General features: G+C 39.3%; 1 protein-coding gene across 1 annotated transcript in view; it reads left to right on the top strand.

The window, feature by feature from the left end:
- Positions 1-16,236, top strand: part of CASKIN1 (CASK interacting protein 1) — a 1,590,276-nt gene that overhangs the window by 689,528 nt on the left and 884,512 nt on the right. Inside the window, 2 exon segments of the mRNA XM_044089212.1 lie at positions 9,667-9,761; positions 15,396-15,513. Coding sequence (XP_043945147.1) covers positions 9,667-9,761; positions 15,396-15,513 — 213 coding nt within the window.

Raw genomic sequence — 16,236 nt, 5'->3', positions numbered from 1 at the left:
AGTCATCATGGATCTTGGCACATTGGTTGGACCCCCCCCTTCAGCTAATAAGCTAACATGTAGCATCACTAGTTAGGAAATCCTTCTGTCTAGTACAACTAGACAGTCCAAATGTCCAAAATCATCTCATCCATGTCAAAAGAAGTTATTGTAACATTGTACTCAACTCTTATTAGGTTGGTTATATTGTACAACGCACCCTTCAACATGTACCTATCCAGGCACATCACATAGCTAAACAGACTCCAGCTCATCGTCATCATCATCAAGCCCCTTTTTTCCCATTTTCAAATGTGGTCAGGGTATTGCATCAGTTGTTGCCATCTCTCTCAGTTCAGTGTCTCTCTCCTACTTTCTTTGACAGTCATGTCTTACTGTTTCAGGACTTCTCTCACATAATCCATCCAGCTGTTTACAGGCTGCCCTAATTTCCTCTTGCATTCTTCCTGTCTCTTCTAAATCTTCTTCACAAAATCATCTTTGTTTTACATGCACATGTGCTGAAACCAGTGAAATATGTTTTCTTTGACTGTTTTGACAATTAGAGGTACTCTGCAGAGCTACTTTGGCTTCTGCTCTGATGTTCTCATTCCTTCATTTGTCACACAGTGTGCATCTTCCCACCCATCTCACACAATTCATCTTCATTACCTCTAGCTTCCACAACTGCTCTGCCTTCACTGCTAGTGTTTCTGTACCATATAGTAGTACTTGTTGCACCCCCTGACAATCTGTATACATACAGTACCCCTGATACACTGTATACATACAGTAACTCCTAAAACTCTGTATACATACAGTACCCCCTGACACCCTGTATACATACAATACCCCCTGACACAATGTATACATACAGTACCCCCTGAAACTCAGTATACATACAGATCCCCCTGACATACTGTATGCATACAGTACCCCCTGAAACTCAGTATACATACAGTACTCCGTGACAATCTGTATACATACAGTACCCCTGATACACTGCATACATACAGTAACTCCTAAAACTCTGTATATATACAGTACCCCCTGACACCCTGTATACATACAATACCCCCTGACACACTGTATACATACAGTACCCCCTGAAACTCAGTATACATACAGAACCCCCTGACATACTGTATGCATACAGTACCCCTGATACACTGTATACATACAGTAACTCCTAAAACTCTGTATACATACAGTACCCCCTGACAATCTGTATACATACAGTACCCCCTGACACACTGTATACATACAGTACCCCCTGAAACTCAGTATACATACAGAACCCCCTGACATACTGTATGCATACAGTACCCCTGATACACTGTATACATACAGTAACTCCTAAAACTCTGTATACATACAGTACCCCCCAACAATCTGTATACATACAGTACCCCCTGACACACTGTATACATACAGTACCCCCTGAAACTCTGTATACATACAGTACCCCTTGACACACTGTATACATACAGTACCCCTGATACACTGTATACATACAGTAACTTCTAAAACTCTGTATACATACAGTACCCCCTGACACCCTGTATACATAAAATACCCCCTGACACACTGTATATATACAGTACCCCCGATACATTGTATACATACAGTACGTCCTGAAGCTCTGTATATATATATACAGATCCCCCCCGACATGCTGTATACATACAGTAACCCCTGGCATGCTATATACATACAGTACCCCCTGACACACTGTATACATATAATGCCCACTGACACTCTGTATACATACAGTACCCCCGACACACTCTATACATAAAGTACCCCCTGACACTCTGTGTAAGTTGGCTGCTGCCCCTCTAATTGTATCTTTGACCTCCTCATTCAGACTTACCTTCTCCTCAACCCCTGCCATCTGTCCTTGATATTCCCAAGGACTGGTAAGCAGATTGTTGCTGGCATACCATTGTGAATAGTGCCTGATAATTGTCTTTTTTATTTTTCCTAGTTTGCCTTGCAATCTGGCTAATGTTTCATTGTACCGTCTACTGAGTCACTTTCCAGAAGCTGGTAGAGTGCCTCTGATGCCTTGTTCTTTGCTATTGCACCTGCTCCCTTAGCCTCTTTGTTAGCCAACCAGTATTCCTTCTTAGTTTGGTCTATTCATATTTTTTTTTCCTTCATTTTTATATCTCACACCTTCTCTGCACTCATTCTTTTTTTTAATAACTTCCTGAACTTTGGTATTTCACCATTAGCTTTCATTAGGTACCTTATTTATAAACCTTGCTTGGATACATATGTCTTCAAATGTGCTGTTTTGAATTGCTACTTTTCTTTGATGACTCCACGTCTTTCCTCATATTTCTGGTGTGCTAGAGCTCTGAGTATTTCCTTGAACTCTTGTGCTTTCATGTCAATTAACTTACAGGTCCTCAGCCTAGTCTCTGTTGACTTTAGAGCCTTTTCTGACCACTGCTTGTGACAGATTGTGGCCACCATTGCTTTATGTTGTGGGACAGTTATTTCACTGGGGAGGACTTTTCATTCTTTGATTCTGCCACAGTGCTTTTTCTTTACTAGGAGGAAGTCTACCTGAGTTGCCTGTTGGCCATGACTGCATGTAATCTTCTGACTGTCTGTCTTGCTGAACCATCAATCCATTTGCCAGACAGATGTCTAGAATGACCTCTCATTCTTTATTTATGTAGCCCAAGCCATGTGGACCAATGTGATCTTCATATCCTGTTCTGTTTGTCCCGATGCTTCATTCATGTCTCCTGTTATAAACACTAGCTCATGTTGTCCTTTGTCTAGTAGGTCTTGCAACTGCTGCTGGAATGCATCTTTTTTCCCTCAGTATCACAACCCTGCTCTCGGGCATTGGCTGAGATTATGAATATTGCTTTATCTTTGCACACTAGAGTCTGTTTGTCATGAGCCTATCTCTAAGTCTGATAACATCCCCCACTGTCTTCAGAAGACTCTTCCCTCAGTGCAATTCCCTTGTGGTTTCTAGTCTGTCCTCCCCTGAGTGGTAGACTCTGCATCATAAACCAAACAACTTTACTGAACTGCCCTTTCATTTCCTGGATAACAAGATGCTCAATCTCCTCCTTACCATCATGTCATCCACCTTCCAAGCTGGGTCCAGTCAGTTAGCCTATATTCAATGTATCAGTCTTAGTTTATGTATTACAAGTTGACTGGTTTTAATTCTAGATTTTGCTCAACATAGCTGTCTCAGGTAAGCGAATCTGAGCAAATGAGTACTGAACTACTAGTAGCTTATTGACACACACACACACACACACACACACACACACACACACACACACACACACACACACACACACACACACACACACACATTAGCCAAAAGAGGCACATAGACCTTTCCCCGTTAGCATGGGTCCCTGGTGTAGGAAACAGTTGGTCAAGTCATCAAGCCACTTTTCACTGGCAAATACCCATGCCCATTTTTGGCAACATTGATTAATGAGATAAAATCATATAGCAACAATTTCTTCACCATCAAGTAACCAGCCCTAACACAGCATGTTGTGTATGATCTGTGTACTCCTACCTGCAGGGTACTGCACACTACTGATGATGCCTATAGTGGTCAGTCTACACAACTGTTCCTCCAATAGGCACCACCTAGAGCCTTGTGCTGCTGCCCATGACTCTATTCAATTTTGAGTGAGTTTGAGGTGGCATGTTTTTGGGAGGTGGAAGGAATCCCACATTTACACAGACAGAACAGGAAAACTCCATATAGACATTGATCATAGGTCAAGATTGAGCCTTTTACATGGGAGACAAAGACCTTAACCACCATTTCTACAGAGAGACTTTGGATGTTCCTAACTAAAATGACTAGTGGCCTAAAGACACTTGGCTACCAAGACAGGCTTGAAGCTTCTACATGCAGATGTGTGTCATGCATTCTGTCCTATCAAGGACCCAACCCTCCCCTGAGCTATTGCATCCCTTACAAGACAAACAACTCCACAAATACTAGAACTAAGAATTTAAACCTTCAACAAAATATAAATAAAGATGCTGGAGGAGCAAATATATTATCCAATGTTTACCCCATCTCTGAAACAATTTGCCTTTACATTTAAAACGGAGTGGCACCCTAGCATCCTTCAAGGTGAGCCTTGATAATTAGATGAGCATTCACACATTCATTCCTGACCTGACTACTTTGCCTTTCTAGAAGTAGGATGTACAGCATAAAGGTGGATATTGTAAGGCTGAAATGATCTCTCAACTTCTATGAGTTGTAATTCATATGATCCTTTCATCCTATAGGTTATCACAAACCTAACTGAAAAACAATAATTTAAATCAGTTTTCTACTGCAAGTATACATTTCATTCATCTACTCCAAATATGAACGACTCTCAGACTATACATATTAATTGGTTACAAACATACAAACTGTACACAAACCATCCAGTAACAAATGGGGTACACAGAGCCATACACAGGCACACCTGTTATGCTGTATATGTCATCTGTGCTTTACGCACATAGTTGTTCTCACGTCAAGGTTATTACTGTCACTGAAGAAAGGGTATGACAATTGTTAGAATTATGTCACTTCCATCTGTGGTTTTACATTGTGGTTCACACACTTTGTCATTTAAAGATGTAGTCTGAGGTAATCCAAACTTAAATGAATGGGTATCAAGCATACATAGCTGCACAATTCTATATATTAAACTGTCTTTTGGTTTTAAAGCGTTCTCCAACTGAGGACTTGCATATTTTCTTAACATTACTCATTTTTCCTCAGATAAACATGTAATGTTTCTGCCTACTTCATGGAGTTTCCTGCTGTTTATCAGCAAATAGAACCTTGTGAAAGATCTAATCAGATTTTGCCATGTGAATTAAATGCAGAAAAAAATGTGCTTTGAGCATATGGAGTTATGACTAATGCTTATGAAAAAGCATAGCCTATCACCCATCTCCAAATATAGATGCTTCAGCATTTTTTCTTATAGCCTCCTGGATACCTGTTCCAACAGTTGATATCATTGCAAATCTCTGAATAGTTAGATTAGGATGTTTTAGTTGCTGATTGGTGCAGTGTTTCAGCAGGAAATTTCATAGCTAATGCCTTATGAATAATTCATGTAGTCACTTAACTAGCAGTGGCTGACTAGATCATATTCTGAAAAATGTAGGGCTACTTTTGAAAACTGTCCTCTGTTTCTTGTCAGTAAGACTTTTCTCTAGTATCAGTCAGTCATGCCACTCTCTTGTGAATCATATTTTGTAACTGTTGTGAAGGATATTAATTAAGCTCTGGTCTTTTTAAAAACATGCAGTCTCACAAGAATACTTTCTTCTACAAAAAAGCCTAGTCTTTAAAGTTATGTCCTTGCTGCTCTATGTGTTATTTCTGTGCTGCATCTTTCATATAAATGCCAAAGGTGCACCTTTTCAAATTGAACAAAAATAACGCATTCCGACATAACACTTAAACACCAGAACCTGTAACAAAGACTAATGAGGTCCACTCAATAACACTTAAGCAGTGAATTTAATAGACCAATGATAAAACAAATAAAACAAGCAAAGCAAATTTACATAAAGTGCTTTTCGTCTAGTAAAATAACCAAACTTCTTCAGATGAAAGGTTTACAATATACTGTTGCTTAAATCCTATTCACCAATATCATGTGATAAATGTAATATCCACTAATGTTAACCCTTTACCACCCATTGAGTCTGACAGTTAAATAGTACATAACCCTAACCGTACAATTCAAGTTTATAATGTAAAACAGTACTAACTTAAAACCTATAATGAAAACATTCACCTTACTGATAAAGAACAGTAATGAACACAGGGTAAAATCTCAAACACATATGACATAAGTATGACATAAGTAAAAATCCTCTAGCTATTAAGTGTGAATACTTTGTTCATCTAGTTAGACTTTTTAGTTTAGTTTAGTATGTTATAAACCTTAAATCTGAAGAAGTTTGGTTATTTTACTAGATAAAAACGCTTCATGTACATTTGCTTTTCTTGTTTTATTTGTTTTATCATTGATTATAGCCAAGGGATAGCCTATCCGAACCCTCCCCCTTCTCAGAACTGGAACGCTATTGGTGGTATGCATACACAGCCCCAGAAGCAAGGGAATACCAGTGAGCGTAACCAAGAGGAAGTGATGTCACCAGGGTCAAGTATGAGTAATCAAAGTAGTTTGAGTCGTATGGAATGTAACACCAGATCTAACAACCCTTCTTCCGTTAACGATTGCACAGGCAATGGGACTTATGACCAAACTCAACAGGGTAATTACAAAAATTTTTCCAGGCCCAGAGGCTAGAACCACATCCCGAATGTTTAGAACCAACCACAAGTGTACAACACTCGAGGAGCCAACAAACAGAAAAAGGTAGCTGATTTGAATAATGAACCATCGTTACTGAGTGACACTCTATGTAACATAGTTACCAATTAGTATGGCGATTTTAAAATTTATAACTTTTCAGACTATGCAATTGATATATATTGATTGAATTGTTCGCTAAAGGTTTGACATTTGTGCCTTCACACCATCTGGATTTGGTTAATTTATTAATGGATTTTAAGTTGTTTATTCAGAAGCTGAATTTCTTAGCACTGTTTGGTAATCAAGTTCAAAATGAACAAGAGCTATGAATACCCAGTACATTTAATCCCCTATTCATTCAGCGTTAACTCTGTTCAACCGCATTTGTGAACTTGATTTTAGATCTAGGTTCAATTTCCTTAACAGTCACCACAGTAATAGCAATGTGTCAGAAACAGAGATTGATGCTTTGACTAACTTTAGAGGTTTACCAGTACGCACAATGAAACCTGATAAGGGGGAGTGGGTTAGTCTTGATGAATACCTCAGACTATATTAGAAGGATGCAAAAAGTTTTAGGAAGTGACGCATATACTAGGGTCAGTTTGAATGAGTTAAATGTGGCATATGGCTGTATAAGATCACACATTAACAACATGTTTATTGACACTTCCATTGATATTAATATGTACAACTACCTTTCTATGCCATCCCCCAGAATACCATTATTGTTCGGTATTCCAAAAATACACAAGAGTGCTATAGAGCCACCAATGAGGGCACTGGTGGATGCCAGACAGTTCATAACTTACTCATGTGCAAAAGTCGTTTATTCAATCTTAAAGAAATATGTTATCCAAAAGTTCCACATCTGTAAGGACTCATGGTCATTTCTGTCAGACATTAATGCACTGGACTTTTAAGGGTGAATTTAATTTCCTTACAGTGGACGTACGGGACCTCTACACTTCGATCCCCCATGACTTAGGTATTGAATGTGTGGTCGACCATTTGAGACTGAAAGGTGCACCCCATAAGGAAATGAGACTATTAGAGGACCTATTCGGTATCATATTAGTGAACAACTACATGATGTTTGACAGAGAATTATATTTACAACAAATTGGGGTAGCAATGGGCTCACCATGTGGGGCGAGTTTCGCCAACCTCGTCATGGCCCACTGGGAACACAAATTTGTTTTGAAAAATAGTATTATGAGCGAACATATATACTATTATACCCAATTCCTTTATGACATTTTTATGATCATCACAGATGATGTAAGTAGGGCTAATGACTTAGTGAATTACTTAAACAATACAACTGACTTTTTAGAGTTCACCAGTTTCTACCATGATGACACGATAACGTATTTAGACATAGAGCGAAAAAAGTATAGGATTAGCCAAAACTACACATCAAGGATACATAGGAAAAAGACATACTCTAACTCTTTCTTGCATTTCACCAGCTTACACCCATTCCATCAAAAGAGATCAGTCATTAAGGGCCAATTGGTGCATGTAGCAAGGATGATAACTGAAGATGAAGTCTTTGACAATGAGTGTAAAATCCTTGGACAGATGTTTTTACATAGGGGGTACCCAAATACACAAATAACTCAATTAGTTACCAAGGTTCAAACCAAATGGAGAAAAGGTTTTTATACACCTATACTGAATAGAGGAGATACCAGAGTTAACAAATATGAGTTTCATCCCCATGACCATTCAGTTCAACTTGGAGACAACAGTAGGGCAGTTAGCACCATTGGCCCTCAGTATACCCTTAGTTCTATTACCACATTTAGTATTGTTGCAGTGGAGATGAAAAGGATACTAATTAAAAATTTGGTCAAATTGACCTCCGATAGAGACATCATGCACAAAGTGGGTGACCACCCTGTAGTTACCTTTAAAAGAGGTAGGAATATGAAGAACCTCTTAGAAACCACAACTCCAATTGTTAGTAGTATGTACAAATGTGACGTGTAACCAATGTAAACACATGGAAACAGGACAAGTTTTTAGGATAAGGAATAAGCCTTACTCAATTAAGAATAAATTGAATTGTAATTCTAGATCAATAGTATACTTGGCCCAATGCCAGCATTGTATGGCATTTTACATTGGTAAGACTGGCCGTAAACTTAGGGAATGGGTTTATGAACATACTTGCTGCATTAATAAGAATAAGCTGGACAATGCATTGGCAAAGCACTGTGCAGATTATCTGACCCATATGTTTAAATTTCGAGTCATTGACCAGGCCCCTGTTGACATTGGGGGGACCCATTTCTCTTTTACTAGAAAAACTAGAATTGATATAGTAATTAAGATTAAATTCCAACCGGTTTCTGGGTCTAAACAAAACCTGTTCCATAGCATCTATTTTGAAACTAAAAAGTCTAACTAGATGAACAAAGTATTGACACATTATAGCTACAGGATTTTTACTTATGTCATACTTATGTCATATGTGTTTGAGATTTTACCCTGTGTTACTTAATGTTCTTTATCAGTAAGGTGAATGTTTTCATTACAGGTTTTAAGTTAGTATTGTTTTACATTATAAACTTGAATTGTACGGTTAGGGTTATGTACCATTTGACTGTTGGAATCAGTGGGTGGTAAAGGGTTAACATTAGTGGATATTACATTGATCACATGATGTTGGTGAATAGGATTTAAGCATCAGTATATTGTAAACCTTTCATCTGAAGAAGTTTGGTTATTTTACTAGACGAAAAGTGCTTTATGTACATTTGCTTTGCTTGTTTTATTTGTTTTATCATTGGTCGATTAAATTCACTGCATGAGTGTTTTTGAGTGGATCTCATTAGTCTTTGTTACAGGTTCTGCAGTTTTTTTTTTGTTTTTTTACTGAGTTTTTCGTTTTTGTTTCTATAACACTTCAACACAGTATTCCAACACTGTTGTGTTATGAAATCACCATAAGTGTATCAACGCCACTAGAAAGCTATTTCTCAGTATCTTCCTCATTAACATAACGGTGTCTTACAAGGTTTAATGTCAGTTGTAGTGGCAGGGTCAAGGTGTGGTAGAAAGAAAGAAGTAAAGAATAATATGTCAGTCATCTACTGCTGATTAATCTTTTTGCATTAAATATTTGATAATTTGCTTGATATTTGTATACATATAATTTGTTTTATAGTTTTTGAGTTACAGCCCTGTTCTTTTACCAAATTGATAAATATCTAAATAAATAAATAATTAAAATATTACATGGCTTGACAACACAATTATTTTCTTTGTGCAAAGTACTTGATATTAAAGTTGAAACTAAATATCTCAGTCTCTTTCTGTCTCTCTTTTTTTCCAGATGCTTCAGCTGCCCTGCAGGTCAGGGCTGTGAAAGACTACTGTAATAATTATGACCTGACGAGTCTTAACATAAAGGCAGGAGACGTTATCACAGTAAGTAATAAATGGTACTTCTGGTTTTTAAAAGCTGGTTCCATGTCGAGAAATATGTTTTCCCTAAGTGGAAATCCCTTAGAAATGTCTGAAAAGACACCAGGTGGTTACACTGAATCTGATGTCTTGTCTTATTCTTTTCACTTATTTTGTGCTAACTTGTCTGAGGATATGTCTGCCTTGAAACCCACAATGTGTTAAATGCTTCCAGTTCTCACTGTTGATGAAGATTTCCTAATGTTACCCATTGAAAATTTCTCATTACATCCATTGTTGTCACATGCATCCTGTATATTATTAATACCAACACCATGGGAATCTTCAACTTATGTTATGATCATCCAGTAATGGGCAGAGTGATTCTTCGACATCATATCTACACAGCTACCAAACCACTTTTGTGATTGTAAGTTTTACAGTTAAAAGTAAAGTCAGTTCTTCTTCTTCTGAATGTTAATATGTAGTATTGATGTATTATATTTGAGTAAAAAAATCTTTAAAAAAAAAAAGTGTCAGATTTGAAAGATGCTTTGTAATTTGTTTTTAAGCCAGTAATGTTATTTTTGGTCAGATGGATGAGAGTAGCTGTGTGTGTGTGTGTGTGTGTGTGTGTGTGTGTGTGTGTGTGTGTGTGTGTGTGTCTGTGTGTGTGAACGTGTGTGTGTGAACGTGTGTGTGTGTGTGTGTGTGTGTGTGTGTGTGTGTGTGTGTGTGTGTGTGTGCGCCCGTGTGCGTGCATGTGTGAGTGTGCACATGTGTGCGTGTGGTGCGTGTGTGTATATGTGTTTATGTGTGTGTGGGTGTGTGTGTGTGGGTGTGTGTGTGTGTGTGTGTGTGTGTGTGCGTGTGTGCGTGTGTGTGTGTGCGCGTGTGCGCGTGTGTGCGTGTGTGTGTGTGTGTGCGTGTACGTGCATGCGTATATGTGTGTGTGTGTGTGTGTGTGTGTGTGTGTGTGTGTGTGTGTGTGTGTGTGTGTGTCTGCAGCTATAAGAATACCTTTTATATCTGATTTTGTGGCATAAATGCAATCATTGTTGAAGGGGATCTGCTACACTTATTGAGTTATGAACAGGTATGTCTAGTTCAGTGGAGCTTAATCTGACCATATATCTCATTTCTCTCTACTTTCACTGGCTTATGTGAGTAATCACAAAATCATCATTCTTGAAATCCCACCCCTTCAATTATTTAAATTTATTGGCCATCCTACAGTATTTCATAGTACCAAAATACAAAAGTGACCACCCCTTTCAATCCATCTTGCTGTTTTAAAAATAGTAACTCTTCACTAAACCTTAACTTTTTAAACAGGTAAAACTCAAGTTACCTACTTTCACATCTAACTTCTCTAGTGCACACTGCAGAGTGCATTCTTTTCAATCTTACCTTTAAGCATCCCTGTGACTAGCACTTTCTCTAATACCTGCTGAAAAGCACTAGGAAGCCTTAAACTCATACAAACACTGAACTCTCCTTGTTAACAAGGAGAAATTAATAGTAGGCACTAAACAGCCTATAATTGCAAAGTACCTTGCTAAGGAAACAGCTCCTATACTTTACAAAGAAAAAAAAAAGCCCCAAACCAGGCATGTCCAAGGGTCAGCTTCCAGTGATTTCTCCTGTCCACCTGGTGAATCTGGGCATACTGGGGCAATGCAGCAATTGCCTCATGTGCACAGACAACCCTCTCCTCCTACCACCCAACACTACAACCTGTGAGAGATGCACTTACATAGCCACAATGGAAGCAAAGCTCTCTCCACCCAAGATTGTGCTAAACAGTCAAGAGGAGAAGGTTAACACCCACACTACACCTCAAGCAACACATAGCCCTTCTAAACCCACACCACCAACACCTACATATAGAAAAACTAAATCCATATATGCAGAGGCCCTTAACTGTAACCTGCCCAAGCAACAAAGACTTCTGAAGCTGAAACGCAAACAAACACCAGTCACAACCAATGTGTCACATAGTTCACAACACCAGTGTGCCACCCAGCAACAGCCTCTAAGGCAAGACAATGTACCTAACACTTTAGTCATAGGTGACTCTATAGTCCGGCACACTGATGTCCTTCTCACCAGGTTGAATAAGGAGAAAATTACAGTCAACTGTCTGTCAGGTGCCGGGATCTGCCACATAACGCATGCACTCAAGTCACTCCACAACAAGTACAAATATGACTCTGTCATTGTCCATGTTGGAGTGAATGACTTGAGACGTACCTCCCTGGACTACATGAAAAGAGACATGGAAGAGCTCTCGGATCATGTGGCCCAGGCAGGTATGACCCTAGCCCTGAGTAGCATCCTGCCTTCGCCCAGAATGATACCACAATATAAGGATAAAATGATTGACTTCAACAATTGGCTAAGCTTATGGTGTCATTCAAAGGGGATCCAGTATCTGTCTGCCTGGGATGACATGGTTGACAGACCGCGATGCTTTGCCAGAGATGGTCTGCACCTGTCGCCCCTGGGATTCAGGTTACTGGCTAAGGCTCTTGCCACCCCTATAGTGCCTTTTTTAGGCAAACTTCAAAGGACAAAACCACCACCGTAACAGGTACAAGCATGCAAAATCTGAAGGTAATGCTACTCAATGCTAGAAGTCTAAACCTCAAAATGCACTCTCTCGAGGCGCTCCTAAAAATGGAGAACATCGATATCTGTGCAGTAACTGAGACCTGGTTCAAGGCTCCAGAGAGCACCCCTGCAATACCAGGCTACAACTCTTACCACACTTTTCGGCCACCAAACCAGGACCGAAACACTAAAGGTGGAGGAGTGTCAATATTCACCAAGGATATTCACACCACCAGGCTAGTTGGCCAACACAATGTGTCTGAAATTCTCCAAGTGCAACTAACACTAGGTAAGACTGCAATCCAAATTGTAGCTTGCTACAGATCCCCCACCATACCCCAAGATTCTCACTACACCTTTCTAAACATACTGGAAAATATTAAGATAGAACCAAACACCCTAATACTGGGTGATTTTAACTACCCTGCCATTAACTGGGAAAACTACTCATGTCCCGACACCTTTGCGCAACGGTTCTTGGAATTCATAAATTCCAACGCCCTGGATCAACTAATCCATAGTACCACCAGGGGCTCCAATATCCTAGACCTGGTCATTGCCAACATGGGAAATCAATGTTCCATACCTATGGTCACCCCCTCGTTAGTCAGGTCTGACCATAAGCTAATCACCCTTAACATCCACATCCCACCTCACCCCCAGTAAAGAAACCACCATAAAAAACTTCTCCAAAGCCAACTTCATGCTACTCAAGTCAGAAGTGACAAACTTCATGACACCCATGCAGATGGGAACTGAAAGTTCAACTGCTGAATCCTACACTAAGGCACTGTACGAGCACATCCACTCATGTATGAATCGTGCCATCCCAAATAGAACCAAAATGCTCTCATCCAAAAAAGGAAGCCAATCTGGTGGTCCCCTGCCATAAACAAACTTTACAACAAAAGGAAGAAACTTTTGCAGAAAAGAGGAAAATCCCAGGATGCAAAAAACTCCCTTACTAGCCTCAGTAAGAAAGTGAGATGCCTCATAAAATCCTCCAAAGCTAGTTACGAAAATAAAATTGCCAAAGACTCCAAAGACAACCACAAAGCATTCTATAACTATGTCAAGAATCTAAATGGCAATGCTCAGATCTGCTCTGAGCTAAAACAGAATGGCATTAAATATACTGATCCAAAGGATATTGCCAATATCCTGGCAGATCGATTCAGTGCCACCTTCACCCCCCTCTCACCCCCTAAATGGCCCATCTCAATACCGGAAGATTGCCAAATTCCAGTAATAACGGCCACACAGGTACAAAACGCACTCTCTAAAGCCAAGAATACAGCATCCATGGGACCAGATGACATCCCGGGCTGTGTACTACATGAACTACAATATGAACTGGCACCTCACCTAAGTGTCATGTTTAATCATAGCCTCACCTCAGGTTTCGTGCCCACTGAGTGGCGCAGAACTACAGTTATCCCAATCCACAAGGGGGGATCCACCTTGGATCCCGGAAACTACTGTACCATCAGTCTGACAAGCCTTATCTGCAAGGCCGTGGAGCGTATTATCATGGAACTTATAAACAAAGACATTGGCAACCTTCAAACACTGGACCCCACCCAGTTTGGGTTTGTGAAGGGCCGATCTTGTCTCCTGAACCTGATTGACTTCTTTGAATCAGTCTCCAGAGCCATGGACAAGGGTAAGGTGGTCCACACAGCCTATCTAGACCTTGCCAAGGCCTTTGACACCACCCCCCACTCTGGAATCATAGATAAACTTACTAAGTTGGGCATTAATCCCTATGTCACCCAATGGGTTGCTAAATGGCTTACTGATAGAACCCACACTGTAAAAGTAGCCGACTCCAAATCCAGCTCCAGACAAGTGACAAGTGGAGTACCTCAGGGTTCAGTCCTGGGGCCGCTCTTGTTTGGCATCTACTTCTCTGAAGTACAGGTCAACACTAAGGGACTCTGGCTAACAAAGTTTGCAGATGATTGCAAACTGGGAGCCATTATTGAATCCCCAAATGATGTGGATACTCTACAAACGGGCCTTACAGAAACAGATGCTTGGTGCCAGAGCCATGGCCTCAAGCTCAATGCCAAGAAATGTATTGTTATCCCCTTTAGGAAAAAACATGTATCCATGAATTACCATATAGGTGGCAGTACACTAAACACAGAAAGTGTGATAAGAGACTTAGGGACACAGGTGGACAGTGGTCTCACCTTTGATAACCACATCGCCACAACAGTCAGGAAATCCTTCTATGTGGCACACCTCATCACGAAGGGCTTTTCATCCAGAAATAATAATAGAGATATAGAAATGACCTTAGTAAACATGGTATGGAATCTATGAATTTTAGTATGTTTTAATTTTTATTTTGTAAAAGGTAGAGAAGGACCCTAAAGGAGACCATATGAAGAAAAGCTGGATGCCAATAAATTGAAATGGCAACTTAGATTAGTGGTGGACAAACCCCTATTATTAATAATAAATTGTCTGGTAAGAGTATATTACATTTAAAAAACAATACATTTATTGTGTGATAGTGATTTGCAGTTGACTGGTTTCTCATAGCATTTGCATTAAGTTTTCTCATGATTTTTGGGCACTGTTGAGTGTCAGATTTCCAATAGTGCACCTTGCAGGTCCATAGCCTATACCTGTGCTGTCATCAGTGTGATGCTCTTGGAATATTTTGCGGTCATTCTAACAACACACGAAGTTCAGCAATGTTTCTAATGAATGACTTTTCATTTCAAATAAAGATTTCTCATCCTGTGAAGAAAATGCAAGCCTTGTGTTCTCCTGTGTCTTTAATACCAACATTTTATAGTTGATTCTGTTTCTGCTGTGTCATAAATTGTAAAATATGGAAAGGTGTATTTATTAGTTTTAGGTGCAGACAAAAATAATATTGTCATTCATAGTTAATGGGACTTCAGATATATTTCACTTCAATAAACCTAAAAAATGTTGGCTATTACTGTAGTAGTATATGAATATTGCATTTAAAATAAAACTGACAGAAAATTATAAAGCAGTACCTTATACAGGCTGCTTTTTCCACAGGTGTTAGAACAACATCCTGATGGCAGGTGGAAAGGCTGTATCCATGACAACAGAACTGGCAATGACAGAGTGGGCTATTTTCCATCCAGCATAGTAGAAGTGATAAATAAAAGAACAGGCAAGTGTCAGTTTGCTTTTATCAGTTATTTCTGCTATTTAATGCATTCATGGGTGTGATTTCAGAATCCTGCAGCCTTGCTAAATACTAGACTTGCTTCTGCTGACATGTGAGTGCATGTCAGTTGTTCTTAAGTAAACATTGGGTTGAATGTCATAATGAATTAAATACAATCAGCTCAATCAGCATACCTTCTGTCCATTCATAAACAAAAAAAATGAATTATAAATGTGATGTCTGCTATAGTATTAGATTTTCCTTGCTCTGGTGAAAAGGCTAACAAAATAAATATATTTGCATACACGCCTGTGTGTGTGTGTGTGTGTGTGTGTGTGTGTGTGTGTGTGTGTGTGTGTGTGTGTGTATACGCACGGACATGTTTTAATGAGCTCTCAAGGGACTGCTGACTTTTTAATGAGTTTAAGTGCAATAATGTTCTTTACTTTTTTCCCTGGAAAGTGACAGAGTGAACATTTTCATTTCACAATCTCCTTTGTAAGACTATTACCTATTTCATGTGGTTTTGCCCTCCTACTACACTATAGAGGACAGAAGTATTAATCTTTATACGTGAGCAATGGCTAGTAATATTGTATGTTTTGTTTCAAGTTGGAAACTGTTATCACTGTCGTATACTTCTTCTTGAAAACATAAAAACTGAACAATTTAGAAAACCCAAGGCAGAAAATGTTTTATGTTGCACTTCGTTTTATGCTCTTACCA

Source organism: Protopterus annectens, chromosome 12.part0, assembly GCF_019279795.1.
Source record: "Protopterus annectens isolate FY-2018-M chromosome 12.part0, PAN1.0, whole genome shotgun sequence".
NCBI lineage: Eukaryota > Metazoa > Chordata > Ceratodontiformes > Protopteridae > Protopterus > Protopterus annectens.
This window is presented reverse-complemented; position numbering and strand designations above follow the sequence as displayed.